The following is a 15,422-nucleotide window of genomic DNA, read 5'->3' as shown; positions in this document are numbered from 1 at the left end:
AGGGATAGTGCCCAGGTCCAGAGTTCAGGCCCCACAACTGGACCCCCCCAAAAAAAGAAAGAAGGAAGGAAGGAAGGAAGGAAGGAAGGAAGAAAGAAAGAAAGAAAAAGAAAGAGAAAGAGAAAGAAAGAAAGAAACAAACAAAAAAAGAGGCTGGGTGCCAGTGATTCATGCCTGTAATCCTAGCTACTTAGGAGGCTGAGATCTGAGGATTACAGTTCAAAGCCAGCCTGGGAAGGAAAGGTTGTGAAACTTATGTCTAATAAACCACCAGAAAACTGGACGTGGAGCTGTGGCTCAAGTGGTAGAGTGCTCACTTTGAGCTGAAGAGCTGAGAGACAATACTCAAGCAAGCCCAGAGTTCAAGCCCTATGGTTGACCAAAAAAAAAAGAAAGAAAGAAAGAAAGAAAGAGGGAGCAAGTAATCCAGTTTAAATAGAACACACATTACTTGTGATTATTTATAGAAGCCAAGTCTGGAGGTCAATTTGCTCATGTTACATGTATGAAATGTATGAAGGGCATTATATAAGTGATGAGGTTAGCTCATCAGAATCATGGGTTTGAGGCCAGTAGTTGACACATCTCTTGCCTTTGTTCTGAGACAGGAGACCACATTTCTGTCCTTTTGGATGAGAGAAGCCATTTAGAAATCCAAGTTGGAGCACAATTCAGGAAGCAACCCACATTGTGTGTGTGTGTGTGTGTGTGTGTGTGTGTGTGTGTGTGTGTGTGTGTGTGAAAGGGAGTGAGAATGAGAGAGAGAGAAAGAGAGAGAGCGATGTAGTATTTCTCTCTTTCAGTTGGCTACCATGGCTTTGCCTCTCTTCACATTCTTCCTCTAAGTTGACCTTGAACTGGATCCCATTCCCAGTGAGGAATGACTGACGTGATTTGGAGGCTGGGGAAGAAGGGGTTCAGGGCATTAAGCTGCATTCCCAACTTAGCAGAGGAGATCTTCAAAGTCACAGGCTTCGCAACTGAAAAGAATCTGAGTTATTGAAATAAGGATATTGGGCCAAAGCAACATCCTCACCACCATCTTAGCACCTTGCTGGGTGGCAGGGCCTTTCCACCCAGATCTCAAAAGCCATTCTTCGAATTGCAGACGTGTCATGCTCTTTAGCCCCAGGAAATTTTTGCTACAGAGAATGCTGTTCCCCCAGATGATTTGTTCCCTGATTGTTTCCCTAGATGGTTTGATTTGCTCACCCCTGATTGTTCTCCTATCTGGTTTGCATTAGTCATCCTAATTGTTCCCCTAGATGGTTTGCTTTTGGTGGGCTTGGGTCCCCATCCCAAAACATCAAAGCCTTTCAAAGCTCTGTGCAAACTAGCTTCTGGGCTGCAGGTCTTTGGGACAGGAGTCCATCTGCAGTCGCCAGCTTTCTAATAAAGACTTCCAATTCAACCTCTCAAGATGTGGCTTCTCTGGATCTCACAAACGGATTCCCATATACCATTAGAATTGTGGTTCGTGGGACAAATGGACATGGGCATTTTAAATCATAAAGCCTGGAGCAGCACCCCAGTGCCTTCCTCCTATGGCCCACCGTGGCCTCTGCTTGTAATAGCCTGAAGGTTTTGACAACTCAACACAACCCATTCCTCCGAGTGGAAATTGCTCCGTCTTCAAGTACGCTGCTTTGCCAGCCAGTGAGGTGGTCTTTGTGAACTGGTGAAGGGGCCTAAAGTGTTAAGACTACTGGAAAGATAGCTTCACTGAAACTCAAGAGGTTTTGCCTTTTACACCTAGGTCTGAAATTGACTCTCCACACTAGTTTAAAATAATAACAGTAACAACTTGCTGAGCACTGGTGTCTCACACCTGTAATCCTAGCTACTCAGGAGGCTGAGATCTGAGGACTGTTGTTCGAAGCCAACTGAAGCAGGAAGGTCCGTAAGACTCTTTAATCTTCAATCAAACACCAAAAATCCAGAAGTGGACTTGTGATTCAAGCAGTAGAGTGGGAGCCTTGTGCAGAAAAGCTCAGGGATGATACCTAGGCCCTGAATTCAAACCCTAGGGCCAACGCTGAAATACTAATACTAACAAGACAATCATTAGAACTATATACATGAGTTCTATGATCATTGCTTCTCCCTAACATTGTGAGGAAAAGATTCCAGGCTGACCTGTCCCAGGGATATTTTTCACCTCCATCTAGGCCTCCTCAAGGTGGTACCTCTGGAAATTTCCTCCATAGGGGGGGATCAGTGCAGAGGGCTGGGGATGAATGGCAGATGGATGATTGACAGGGAAACTGACGCACTGCGTTTTCTGTCAGCTCCACGAGGTGGCACTCTGTCAGGAAGATGTCCCTCTGGACAGGTGGGCCTTGTGGATGATTCCGGCCATACCCCAATTTGCAGGACAGAGAGGTGACATTCCGAAATGCTGTTCGGAAGCGACGGGACAGTAGGTTATAGATAATGGGATTGACAGCCGAGCTCAGGTAGAAGAACACACCTGAAATACAAAGGAACCGGTTAATGGGGCAGCAGACACATTAGGGAGAGGTCTGCCTATTGCACAGGGGCCTGGATTTCCTGCCATTGAGTCTTTTCAGAAAGAGCGGTATCTCTAAGATTCTAATCAAGACAACAAAACGCTCTGAGTAGAGTTAACACCTGTGCACTTGGGGATCAAACACACAAAAAGATTAAAGAGTCTTAGAAGAGGAAAAAATAAATAAAAGTAGACTGGCCTGGGATCTAAGATGAGAGGTTCTGTAACTTCCTTTGATCTCTGCTTGTCTAAATTAAAGAACATGTTCCCATAGCACGAAGAAGAGATGGTTAGCCATCAGAGGAAAGAAGGGTGGTTGGTTTTTTAAATTCTCCTTACGATTGGAATTTTACTTAAATGTCTAATTGGAAATTGCAAGTAAATGGAGGAATGGTAACTCAGTCAGCACTCACAATCCCTGTAAACATTTCTTCCAAGCAAATATTCCCCAAACTCTTTTTCCTAGCCTACCTTTGCTCCCTTGATGATTCTTCTACATTATTTGACTAATTGCCTGGTATTATTTATGTTACCTACCAGATGCCTGGCACCCGGTCAAAGTTCCATTTGTTACACACTCTTCTGTTAACACCATACCTTATTCTCTTTTCTTTCTCTTTCTTTCTTTCTTTCTTTCTCTCTCTCTCTCTCTTCCTCCCTCCCTCCTTTCTTTTTCTCTTCCTTCCTTCCTTTCTTTCTTTCTTTTCTTTCCTTCCTTCCTTTCCTTTCTCTTTTTTCCTTTCTCTTTTTTCTTCTTCCTTTCTTTCTTTCTCTTTCTTTCTTCCTTCCTTCCTCTTTCTTTCCTTCCTTCCCTTCCTTCCTTCCTTTCTCTTTCTTTCTTTCTCTTTCTTCCTTTCTTTCTTCCTTTCTCTTTCTTTCCTTTCCCTTCCTTCCTTCCTTCCTTCCTTCCTTCCTTCCTTCCTTCCTTCCTTCCTTTCTTTCTTTCTTTCTTTGCTAGGCCTAGGGTCTGAGCTCAGGGCCTATGTGCTGTCCTGGAGCTTCGTTGTGCTCAAAGCTAGAGCTCTACCACTTGAGCCACAGCAGAACTTTCTCAGTAGTTTATTTAAGATAAGCGTCTCATCGACTTTCCTGCCTGGGCTGGGTTTTGAATCGTGATCCTCAGATCTCAGCCTCCTGAGTAGCTAGGATGACAGCCAGTAGCCACCAGAGCCCAGCTAGGAACTGAACTCTTACTGAGGTTCAGGACCATCAAGGGATATAGCCAAACTCAATAAGGAACACTACACTGATACAAAACAATGTCAGTTAAGAACAAAATACGTCTCACTAAGAGGCACTGCATGGCAGTTCCCACAATGATCTATGTCCTTGTGTTTGCAAGGACTGGGACATCGCAAAGGATTTTGTGGGCAAGCATGAAGTCTGGTGACATATACGAATGGGCCGGAGATACTGAGGAAGAGAGGGGAGGGTAAGGCAGTGTGATGTGCAGAGGCCATGTGGACAAGGAAAGGATATAGCGCCCCCTAGTGATTACACGGCCAGGTGAATACTGTTCATGAAAATGTTACCATTGAGAAGTGGAAATGACTGAGGGTATTTTCTGATTAGATGATGATGATGATGATGATGTTTGGTTTTAGTTTGTTTGGAGCTTGAACTCAGGGCCTGGGTGCTGTCCCTTAGCTTTTGTTTCCATTCAAGGCTACTTCTCTACCACTTGAGCCACAGCCCCACTTCCAGTTTTTTTGGGTGGCTAATTGGAGATACCAGTCTTACTGACTTTCCTCTGCCTGGATTGGCTTCGAACTATGATCCTCAGATCTCAGCCTCCTGACTAACGAGGTGTGAGCCACCAGGTGCCTAGCTATGGTATTTTCTGATGGTTTCAGAGAACTAGCGTTCATCTTTGTAATGTGGAGGGCAGGGGAAATGGTATCTTAATAGCAGCATGACATTATTGAAGCCATACTTAGCACCTTTTCTCGTGCTTTTATATAATTATCTTTAAGTAGTTGTACCAAGGGGTTTCAATTCAAAGTGTCATTTTGTGCACAATGCACCTCAATCAACATTACCTCATTCTTCATTCTCCTCCATCTCTTCTAAACCCATCCATCCCCTCAACCTACCTGGTTCCATTTGCCCCTATAGACACTGAATATCATGACTATATTTGCCCACCCTTCCTCTCTCCATTCATTTGCCCACCTCGAAACCTAAATTAAGGTGTCCCTTTGCTATATCTGAAGAGGTTCATTGACTAGTCAAGTCTCACATGACTTTGGAGTCTTCCTCAATTTATTTAGATCATTTATTTTTCTCCTATTAACCCTAGGATAAGAGCTGGAAATGTTTTTGAGATTTGGCCTTGCCATTACTAATATTTATGTATGATCTATGCACATACCAGCTGAGTATAAGGGCAGGTAAGAAGGAGGCTCATGGTTCTCAGTGGGCATTTGTGTGTTATTGCCTTTTGCTCCATATCTATTTGGAGCCTAACTCATGGAAATGAATCTTATCTGATCTTCTCTTCTCTCTGCTTATGTCTTTGTGAGCTAAAAAAATTCCCCAAATAAGCTAGTGACTAACAGAGGTAGAAGGAGCCAAAGCCAATAGTCACACTGACTGAAAAAGGGAGCCTTTATGGTTGATCTCTGCTCTGGTTTTTGACCGTGAACTTGACATTCAGTGCCCTAGACTTGAGTTCTTGTTTTCACTGTTTGTCCACTGAGTGGCTTTGGGCAAGTCACTTCTGGAGTTGTTTTTATGACCATAAAATATTAATGTTTATATTCTTTATTATTATTATTAATGGTAATAACACCTTATTGTGGTGATGCTAGAATGTCATGGTAGTTGACAACTTACAATCTCTTTCATGCCTATTATTTCAACTGCTTCTGTGTGTGTGTGTGTGTGTGTGTGTGTGTGTGTGTGTGTGTGTGTGTGTGTACATGCGCATGCGCGTGCCAGTACTGGGACTTGAACTCAAGACCTCCCATTCTTGCTTAGCTTTTTCACTCTACCACGTGAGTCACACTTGCTTGGTTAACTGTGATAAGTCTCATGTACTTTTTCATCTTCAGACTATGATCCTCGGATCAAAGCGTCCTGAGTAGTGAAGACTCCAGGAGTTAGCTGCTGGTGCCCAGCTCATTCGATTTGCTTTTAACCATCAGGCCATGGCTGTCTAGAGCAGACATGACTGCCCAATATGGTGGAGGCCATCTTGGACATGGAGAAAGCCAACCTGTGCAGTGGCTCACACCTGTTTTCTTAGCTACTCAAGACTGAGATCTGAGGATCATAGTTGAAAGCCAGCCCAGGCAGGAAAATCTGTGAGATTCTTACCTCTAATTAATCACAGAAAAAACTGGAAGTAGTACTGTAGCCCAAGCAGTAGAGTGCTAGCCTGGAGCAAAAGGAACTTAGTGACAGCTCCCAGGCCCAGAGTTCAAGGCTCCGGAGAGGCAAAAAAAAAAAAAGAAAAAAAAAAAGAATATTAATGAAGTACAAATCAAGTCACTCAACTTAGTGACCTTCCCATTCCTGATTTCTACCCTATTCCAGGCCCCCTTTGACAAAACACATAATCAGAACAGCATACATAAGGCCTTGATGAGCCCTAAGTTCCCTTCACAACAGAGTATGAGATTTCAGGGACACTATATGTGCTAAATTAACATCATCCAGCCATTGGAAGAGAAACCAAAGCAATCCTGATTCCCTTCAGTGTGGTAGAAAATAGCCTCTAGAATAGCGATCTGGTAGATTTCTTTTGGCCAAATCACAGACCTCTCATCAATCTTGGAGTCCAATGGAAATCATATTCCTTCACTCCAGGGGACCAGATTTCTGTGAGATGTTGGGATAATAAGACTATGAGTCTACGCATAATGAAGAAAAGGCTGAAGTGAACCCAGGCCTCTGTCATGCAGCCCACCTGAGCCAGTTTTACCTGACACCACGTGGATGAGATTGAACGCAGCCGCGAGGGACTCGGTCCACTCCTCCACAAAGCTGAAGAACAGCCGGTCAATGTGGAATGGGGTCCAACACACAGCAAATACCAGGACCAGGACAACTGGAAGAGGGTGGGAAATGGGAGAGAAGGGGCAGTGTGGGTAAGAAGCGGCTGATGATGCACGCTCTGAGTCTTCAGTTCCTTCTAGCAGTTTCCCCCACCACCTTCGTGGTGGCTAGAACAGTTATAGACACACTAAATTCTAGAGAGACTCAATGTAGAATGTTCTAACAGAAGTACTCAATGCATTAGATCTACGCTCAGTTTTGTATAGTGTGTGTGTGTGTGTGTGTGTGTGTGTGTGTTTTTGGTCCTGGGGCTTGAACTCAGAGCCTAGGTGCTATCCTTGAGTTTTTGTCTCAAGGGACTCTTACCACTTGAGCCATAGCTCTACTTCCAGCATTTTGGTGGTTAATTAGAGATAAGAGTCTAATAGACTCTCCTGCCCTGGCTGGCTTTCAACCGCAATCCTCAGATCTCAGCCTCCTGAATCAATAGGAGTACTGGCATGAGCCACCAGCACTTAGCTTAGTTTTTTGTATGATAATTATATAATTGTTTTCCTTAGAATATTAAAAAAAAAAGAAGGATACGGCACGGTGGCTCAAGTAGTAGAGAACTCACCTTGAACAGGGACAGAGCCTTGGCCCAGAGTTCAAGCTCCAGGACCAGCAAAATATTACTACTACTACTTTGAATTTCTCTCAAAGTTCTAAAGCTATAATAATAATAGATGATGATGATGATGATGATTCCTATTATTGAAAGTGAAGCATGCTGCAAGGTAGACAGTAGGAGCCACTCAGATTGATTACGTAAGTAAATGGCTGTGTTTGAGGAATTGGTGGTGTTTAAAGTCACCGATGAATAAGGAACTGTTAAACACATGAAATTCTCTCATTGTTGTTAAGATGGCCCTACAGACCCCATCAGCTCAAGGTGTGATTGAGAGATGGAGGAATCTTTAGAAGATGGACCTTAGTTGGAAGAAGTAGGTTATGGGGGAAGAGTGGAGTAGGTTGCTCTTGGGTAGAGATTGCTCCATGACGAATTCTTTCTTCTTCTTTCTTCCTGTCTCTCTGGCTTTGTCTCTCTTCCCTGTTTTACTCTGTCTTCTGTACATCTCTCTCTGTATCTCTATATCTCTCTGCGTTTCTCTGTTCTTGTCACAAGTTCTCTGTCAGTCTTTGTCCCTCATCTCTGTCTCTGCCCCCCCTCCCTTTGTTGGTCATGGGCTTGAACTCAGAGCCTAGGTTCTGTCCTTGAGCTCTTCTGCTCAAGGCTAGCACTCTACCACTTGGAGCCACATCTCCACTTTCGGCTTTTCAGGTGGTTCATGGGAGATAAGAGGCTCATAAACTTTCCTGCCTGGGCTGGCTTTGAACCATGATCCTCAGCTCTTAGCCTCCTGAGTAGCTAGGATTACAGGTGTGAGCCAGCAGTGCTCAGCTCCATGGTCTATTTTTAAGGAACCCAATAACCCAATTTAAGTTAACTTTTCCAGAGAGGAGTGGGGGATGTTGGGAGGCTCAGAGAGTGGATGGAATTTACCACAGATCACTGAGTAGAGTGCACTGCAACAAATGTATCGTTGTAGGAAACAGACTTTCAAGGCATGAGAAAGCCTGAGGAAGAAAGATGGATCAGGATGTTAGTTAGGTTGCAGGTCAGGTCAGCAGCAGCACTTTGCCAGGAAGGACCACAATTCCTTTGTACTAACAAACAAGAAAAGGAAACTTCAAAAGCAAAAGGTAGGGCCTTACACAGCATCTTGGTGACTGGTTTGCGGGATGGTCTGTGAATATTTACAGTCATTTCTTCAGCCTCCAGGGACTCATCTTTCTTCAGCTGAAAGAGAAGTGCAAAGATTTGGTGCCAGGCACTGGTGGCTCACGCCTGTAATCCTAACTACTCAGGAGGCCATGAGAGCTGAGGATCACAGTTCAAAGCCACCCCGGGCAGGAAAGTCTATGAGACTCTTATCCCCAATCAAACACCAGAAAACTGGAAGTGGCACTGTAGCTCAAGTGATAGAGTGACCGCTTTAAGCTGAAGAGCTCAAGGACAGTGCCCAGGCCCAGAGTTCAAGCCCCATGACCACCACCACCAACAACAAAAAAGATTTGGTAACTGTAACGTGTCACTGTGAAGTGATCTCAGGATGTGGGATTCAGACTGTCCAGGCTGGCTTTGAACTGAGATTGTCAGGATCTCAGCCTCCTGAGTAGCTAGGCTTACAGGTATGAGCCACCAGTACCTAACTGTGTCTATTTCTTTTTCTTTTTGGATGTTCACCAGATAAAAGAAGCTTTACTAATAATTGAGAAATGGTGATCAAATATCCAGAAATTAATGTAATACACAGTTCATCCTCTGGTGTATTTTTTTTCCCTAATTTCTCTTGCCAAGTAGGACCTTTATTCTCTCTTCGGCAATTTTTACTCCTTCCTCCCACTTGGTCATGATTTTGGCTGGAAGTGACCCCAGCTCAAGCTCCCACGGTTGTCCTCAAGTAACCTGGCAAATTAGAGCCTCCAACTCCCCAGCCACAGTGATTGGATAATGAGATTTCAGATATTGGACCAATGAGATTTCAGATATTTGCTCCTACTTCTTGGGAATGGAAATCTCATTTCTTTTTTATTGGGATTGCCAAAGGGAGCTCTTCTTTGCCTAATGTGAGGTCTAGACTTACAAGACCAACTTGTTTTCCATTGTGAGAAAAGAGCTTGGACCCAGAAGTGGGCTACTAATGGAATTTGAAGTTCAAACCAGCACCATGCCAGAGACAGCAAAAACACAGGAAACTTGTCTAGGCCTTGGGTGGCATTTTGAGTTTTACTGGAAAAATCCTCACCAAGAACTGGCTGAACGTGTGGATTTCTGATCTATACCCATGTTCTACCAGATTGTGTTGCATATCCCCACCGGGCAAACCAAATGTCCTTACAGATCGATAAGAACCACCAATGAAAATGATTCTATGTAGTGTCGTGGCTAGAAGAGAAACAATCTATACTATGATAGACAGATAGATAGATAGATAGATAGATAGATAGATAGATAGATAGATAGGGTAGATAGATAGATAGATAGATAGGATAAATAGGATAGATAGATAGATAATTGGATAGATAAAGCTGGGCACTTGTGGCTCAAGTCTGTAATCCTAGCTACTCAAGAGGTTGAGATCTGAGGACTGCAGTTTGAAGCCAGTCTCGGCAGGAAAGGCCTATGAGACTCTTATCCCAATGAACCACCAAAAAGCAAGACATGAAGGTTTGATTCAAATGGTAGAGCACAAGTTCTTGAGAAAAAAAGCTCAGGGACAGCGCCCTAGCCCTGAGTTTAGAAAGAAGAAAGATGGGGAGGGGAGGAGGAAGATGATGAGGAAGAAGAAGACAAGGAGGAGGAGGAAGATGAGGAGAAAGACACACCAGGATGCAATGGCCACAAAAAACATTAATTCTAGATGGGTACTTGTGGCTCATATCTATGATCCTAGCAATTCAGTAGGCTGAGATCTGAGGACCAAGGTGTTAAGGTAGCCAGGGCAGGAAAAGTCTGTGAGACTCTTATTTTATTTTTTTTCCAGTCATGGGGCCTGAACTCTGGGCCTGGGCACTGTCCCTCAGCTCCTCAGCTCAAGGCTAGCGCTCTACCACTGGAGCCAAGCACCACTTCCAGCTTTTTCTGCTTATGTGGTGCTGAGGAATCGAACCCAGGGCCTCATGCTTGCAAGGCAAGCACTCTACCACTGAGCCACCTTCCCAGCCCCGAGACTCTTATTTTAAAAAGCCTGAAATGGAACTGCAGTTCAAGTGGTAGAGTGCCAGCTTTGAGTACAAAAGCTCAGGGAAAACACCCAGGCCCTAAGTTCAAGCCCCAGGACTGGTGAGCACACACACACACACACACACACACACACACACGCACAGACCTCCCCCCCCCCACAAACTGGTTGCCTCTAAAGTTCAACAAATGTACATCCTGTATCTTTACCAAAGATAAAAGCTCCTTGAAGTCAGATATCTGTCAGGATGATAGGGGTTGTGAGCAATCCCTGGTATAATTACTGCCATCTGATCACATCTGTCTCTCGATCATTTGCTCACCAGCTATACCTTTGCTTTCATAAGGTGAGGGACACAAAGGCCTGGGAGGTTTGGCTCTTTAGAACCACTTAGAACTCAGAACAAGCAAGGAAATAGTGTAGTGATGTACCAAGGAAAGGAAAGGAAGGGAAATGTGATCAGCAATGACACAGTCATAACAAAACAGGGCTTTAGGTGGTGGGGTGGGGACTGAGCACCAACATGTGGCAGGGAGAAAGATAAATCAGTTATTACTGCAATTATCATGCTGAGTCCATTTAAATAGATAACCTATAGTTTCAGTGCCAGTACTGGGGCTTGAACTCAGACCCTGTGTACTGTCCCTTGGCTCTTTCACTCAAGGCCAGCACTCTACTACTTCAGCCACAGCTTCACTACCATCTTTTTACTGGTTAATTGGAAATCAAATGTCGCTCAGGTATGGCTGCACAGGTAGGTTTCAAACCTTGATCCTCAGATTTGAACCTCATGAGCAGTTAGGATTTCAAGTGTGAGCCACCGGTCCCTGGACAAATGTCACTTCTTGATTGGGTTGAAGAGCTCTGGATGGTAATAAGGTCTATCCCCTAAGGAGTAATTTCCTCCAATAAAACATTAAGCAAACATATCACCTATGGACAAGCCTCCTGTATAAGAAGAACTTTCACTAAAAGAAAGTCACGTGTCAGTCTATGCTGCCGGCTCTTGCAGTTATAATAGCACAACTAGCTCATTAGAGGAAGAATGAAAAGCTAAATATTTATGCCACTGCCCAGTGTTTTGACACAAATTGAAAGAACTGGCAGAGTAGAAGAAAATCCAATTTGTCAAGTCAACATTAAATGCTGCTTTAGTATGAATAGTAATTTCATTTCCCTTTAGATGTTTAACAAAGAAGACATCCAAAATGGTTTCTACCATACCATCCTTCAAACTTGTGTGTGTGTGTGTGCACGCGCATGTGTGTGCACACATACGTGCACATGCATGCACACACATACAGTCCTGGGGCTTGAAGTCAAGACTTTGAGCTCTTATTTGGCTTGTGCTCAAGGCTGTCTGCCTCTTGATCCATACCTCCATTTCTGACCTTTTGCTAATTAATTAGAGAGCAAAGACTGAGATTTGCCAGCCCAGGCTGGTTTTGATCTATGATCCTCAGATCTCAGCTTCCTGAGTAGCTAGGATTACCAGTGTGAGTCATTGATGCTTGGCTTTGTCCTCCAAACTTCTTTGGTCAAGGGACCAAAGAAGAAGACTGAAATGTGTGGTCACTACGGGCATTCAGAAGTCTTCCTACCTCCCTCTGTCCCACTGACATTACAAGTGAGAGGGAGCTGGGCACTGGTGCTCATGCCTGTAATCCTAACTACTCAGGAGGTTGAGATCTGAGGAGCACAGTTCAAAGCTAGTCTCAGCAGAAAAGTCCACGAGATCTTACCTCCCATTAACCAGTAAAAAGCCAGATGTGGACCTGTGGATCAAGAGGTAGATCACTAGCCTTGAACAAAAAAAAAAAATCTCCAGGATAGGGCCCAGGCTCTGAGTTCAAGGCCCAGAACCTGCACAGAAAACTAAAATTTAAATTTAAAAAACAAACAAACAAACTTAAAAAAAATCCTGTCATAATCATGACCCGCATCTGGGTAAGTTTGGAAACAAAATGCAGCTGAGATTACACACACTCCCTCCTATAGCTGTGCAAGGTGGTTGCTAGGTAATTTGGAGAAAAGAAATTTAGAGAAGAAATGTAGAGAGAAAAAGAGCTCAGTTTGCCACTATGAGCATAGAAGAAACTTAGCATGAAGACCACTCGAGCTAAGTGTTCATTTTTTTTCTCAATTGCAGGTGTCTCTTACATTTCTTTTTTCTCTATCTCATGTGTTTATGTCTTCATCAATCTCTTCAATCTGCACTTTCAGTCTGCATCAACAGGAAACTAGCTGATTCCCTTCAGGTTTTTTTTTTTTAAATTATTGTTAGTACAGAGGTGATGTATAGAGGAACTGCCATTATATGAGTCAGGTAATGAATACATTTCCTTTTGTACAGTGTCTTCTGCTCCCTCGCTCTCTCTCCGTCCCTCCCTCCCATCTCCACCCACGCATTGTATAGTTCACTTTCATCAGCGTGTCCAGTGAGCCTCATGGCTATACTTTTCCCTCTTTTCCCCCGGAGTTCTGTATCTCCCCCATCATCCTGAAGATATACATGTGAATACACCTTACGTAAGGTAAGAGAGACAGAATATGTATACGTATACATCATACACACATACACACGTACATACACAGAAACACACACAAATACACACACCTATACACATACATGTATACACACAAATATGCACACATATAAACATGCACACTGATACAAATATATACATACACAGATTCATACACATACACATACAAATGCATACACATACAATACATCCAATACATATTCATACACACATGTATGCACATATACATACAAATGCAGATACATACACATATACAAATATGCTTATATACACATGAACACACATACAAATACATATAGTTATACATGCACATATATGGAAATATACACATGTGGAAATATACACAGGTGCATATGCATATACTTTTGCCTATACATAGACACACACAAGTAAATGTATGCACATATACACAGGTATACAAATACACAGGTGCATATGCATATACTGTTGCCTATACATAGACATACACAAATAAATGTATGCACATATACACATGTATACAAATACACATACATATATACAGATATGTATGCATATATATACATATAAACATGCATACACGTGTACAAATACATGTACATACATGCACACACATAGACACACACGTTTCACTTATCTTGGTATTTCAACCACAAGTTCTAAGCACCAACAAGGAAGTCTTTGATGTTAAACATGGCATCTCTGTCTTGGACTATGGACTAGGTATTGGTAGTTCATGCTCTCTCACATTAAATTGGTGCAGAGAACATTCCCACATAAGCAGTGGGTTGGGGGAATGGAGGAGACAGGAAGGAGCTGGCCTAGCCTGTGGTGGGTGCTCAGAGTGTGCTTACCTTCCCTCCATCAACTGACGTGCTTATAATACATCTCCACTTCAGACTTCCTGAATCAGATTTTCCCACCAGCTCAGGGGAGTAGATGGCTACCTAAATAGTATATAGTATATAGAGAAGATAATGGGATATGCCCCAAAGGCTGCATGGTTGACCTTTTTAAAAACCGATTGTTTCATTGGAGGCATGTCGGTTTCTTTCTTCAAATTCTCTGTAGATGTGCAGAGGGGTTTCAGAGCAACATGTAACTTTATGAGAGTACGATGGGTCTCAATCTGTGTCACCATCATTCTCCCCCATCTCTTCCACCCCCCCTTCTCAACTCAGTCACCTTCCCCCCACATCCCCTCCAGTTCAGAATGGCTCTAGTCCTGTGTTGCTCTGAGCTCTGAGCCTGCAGATCCCACTCCCCAGAGTACTCACCCTGAGCCCCATGAGGAAATAGAGGACACTGATGAGAGCCATAGGGAGGACGTAGAAGAGGAAGGAGGTGACCTGGATGATGGAGTTATAGATCCACAGGGGTCTGATGACTGCACAGGTGGCAGAGCCAGGGACCAGGGACCCGTTGGGGAAGTGGTGCACCTTGATGCCGTGGATACTGGTATTGGGCAGAGAGAAGATGATGGAGAAGATCCAGATGATGCTGAGGATTCGGAGGGCCCTCCTCCGAGTGCTGTCTAGCTTGGCCCGGAACGGGTGGACGATGGCCACGTAGCGCTCCACGCTGACCATGGTCACGCTGAGGATGGAGGCAAAGCACACAGTCTCAAAGAGGGCGGTCTTGAAGTAGCAGCCCAGGGGCCCAAACAGGAAGGGGTAGTTGTGCCACATCTCATAGGTTTCCAGAGGCATGCCCAACAGCAGGACCAGGAGATCAGAGATGGCCAGGCTGAAGAGGTAGTAGTTGGTGGGTGTCTTCATCGTCTGATGTCGGACGATCACCAAGCACACCAAGAGATTTCCCACCATCCCCACTAGGAAAATCAAGGAGTACACGGCGGACATGGGGAGGCAGAGGGGGCTGCGTCGAGGGCCGTAGAGACAGGCCAGGTACTCCTCAGTGCTGTTCAGACAGTTCATCAGTGGATCCTCCGCTTCTTGCTGGGAGATACAGGGGTCGTTGCCAAGCGTGTCCATCCCTGGTATGAAAAATAAAAATTCCTTTCCTCCTAGAAGGGCTGTGTCCCAAGCTGAGCCACAGGAAGGAAAAGCAAGCAAGCAAGCAGTCAGGAAAGCAGAGGCTCAGAGAAAGAGGGCCTGGCCCAGGGAAAGGGTCAGAGCTTCAGACTCCACGTTGGACAGCTCCCAGCTGTTCATTCATCCCTTGTGAGAAGCCCCCAGGGCAGAGGCCACGCCCTTCAGCAAGAAGCCCTGCCCCTGAAAAGCTGGGAGCCAATGAGTGTTGTCAGGGCCCCCCCCTCTACCACCAGAGGCTCCTCCCCCAGTAGACTTGAAGCCAATGAGTGGTGCCAGGGCTCCTCCCTGAAGCTCAGAGGCCACGCCCCCCAGTAGGCAGGAAGCCAGTGACTGGTATCAGCCTCCCCAGCACAGAGGCCACGCCCCCAGCAGGCTGGAAGCCAGTGAGTGGTGTCAGCTCCTCCCTGAAGCCCAGAGGCCACGCCCCCAGTAGGCAGGAAGCCAGTGACTGGTATCAGCCTCCCCAGCAGAGGCCACGCCCCCCCCCCAGCAGGCTTGGAAGCCAGTGAGTAGGGTCAGGTGCCCTGGTAGGAGAGAAAAGCTGGGTTGG

General features: G+C 44.7%; 1 protein-coding gene across 1 annotated transcript; it reads right to left on the bottom strand.

Moving 5' to 3' along the window:
* Positions 1-2,174: 2,174 nt before the first annotated feature.
* Nmur2 (neuromedin U receptor 2) lies at positions 2,175-14,812 on the bottom strand. Its single transcript, XM_042697693.1, has 4 exons — positions 14,096-14,812; positions 8,264-8,348; positions 6,435-6,560; positions 2,175-2,470 (listed from the first exon to the last, which is right to left on the bottom strand). Exons 1-4 carry the CDS (start codon positions 14,810-14,812, stop codon positions 2,175-2,177), a joined length of 1,224 nt encoding a protein of 407 aa, XP_042553627.1.
* Between the last annotated feature and the right edge of the window lie 610 nt (positions 14,813-15,422).

The sequence above is a fragment of the Dipodomys spectabilis genome, unplaced genomic scaffold, assembly GCF_019054845.1.
Source record: "Dipodomys spectabilis isolate Male_0828 unplaced genomic scaffold, ASM1905484v1 ptg000227l, whole genome shotgun sequence".
In the NCBI taxonomy this organism is placed as follows: domain Eukaryota; kingdom Metazoa; phylum Chordata; class Mammalia; order Rodentia; family Heteromyidae; genus Dipodomys; species Dipodomys spectabilis.
This window is presented reverse-complemented; position numbering and strand designations above follow the sequence as displayed.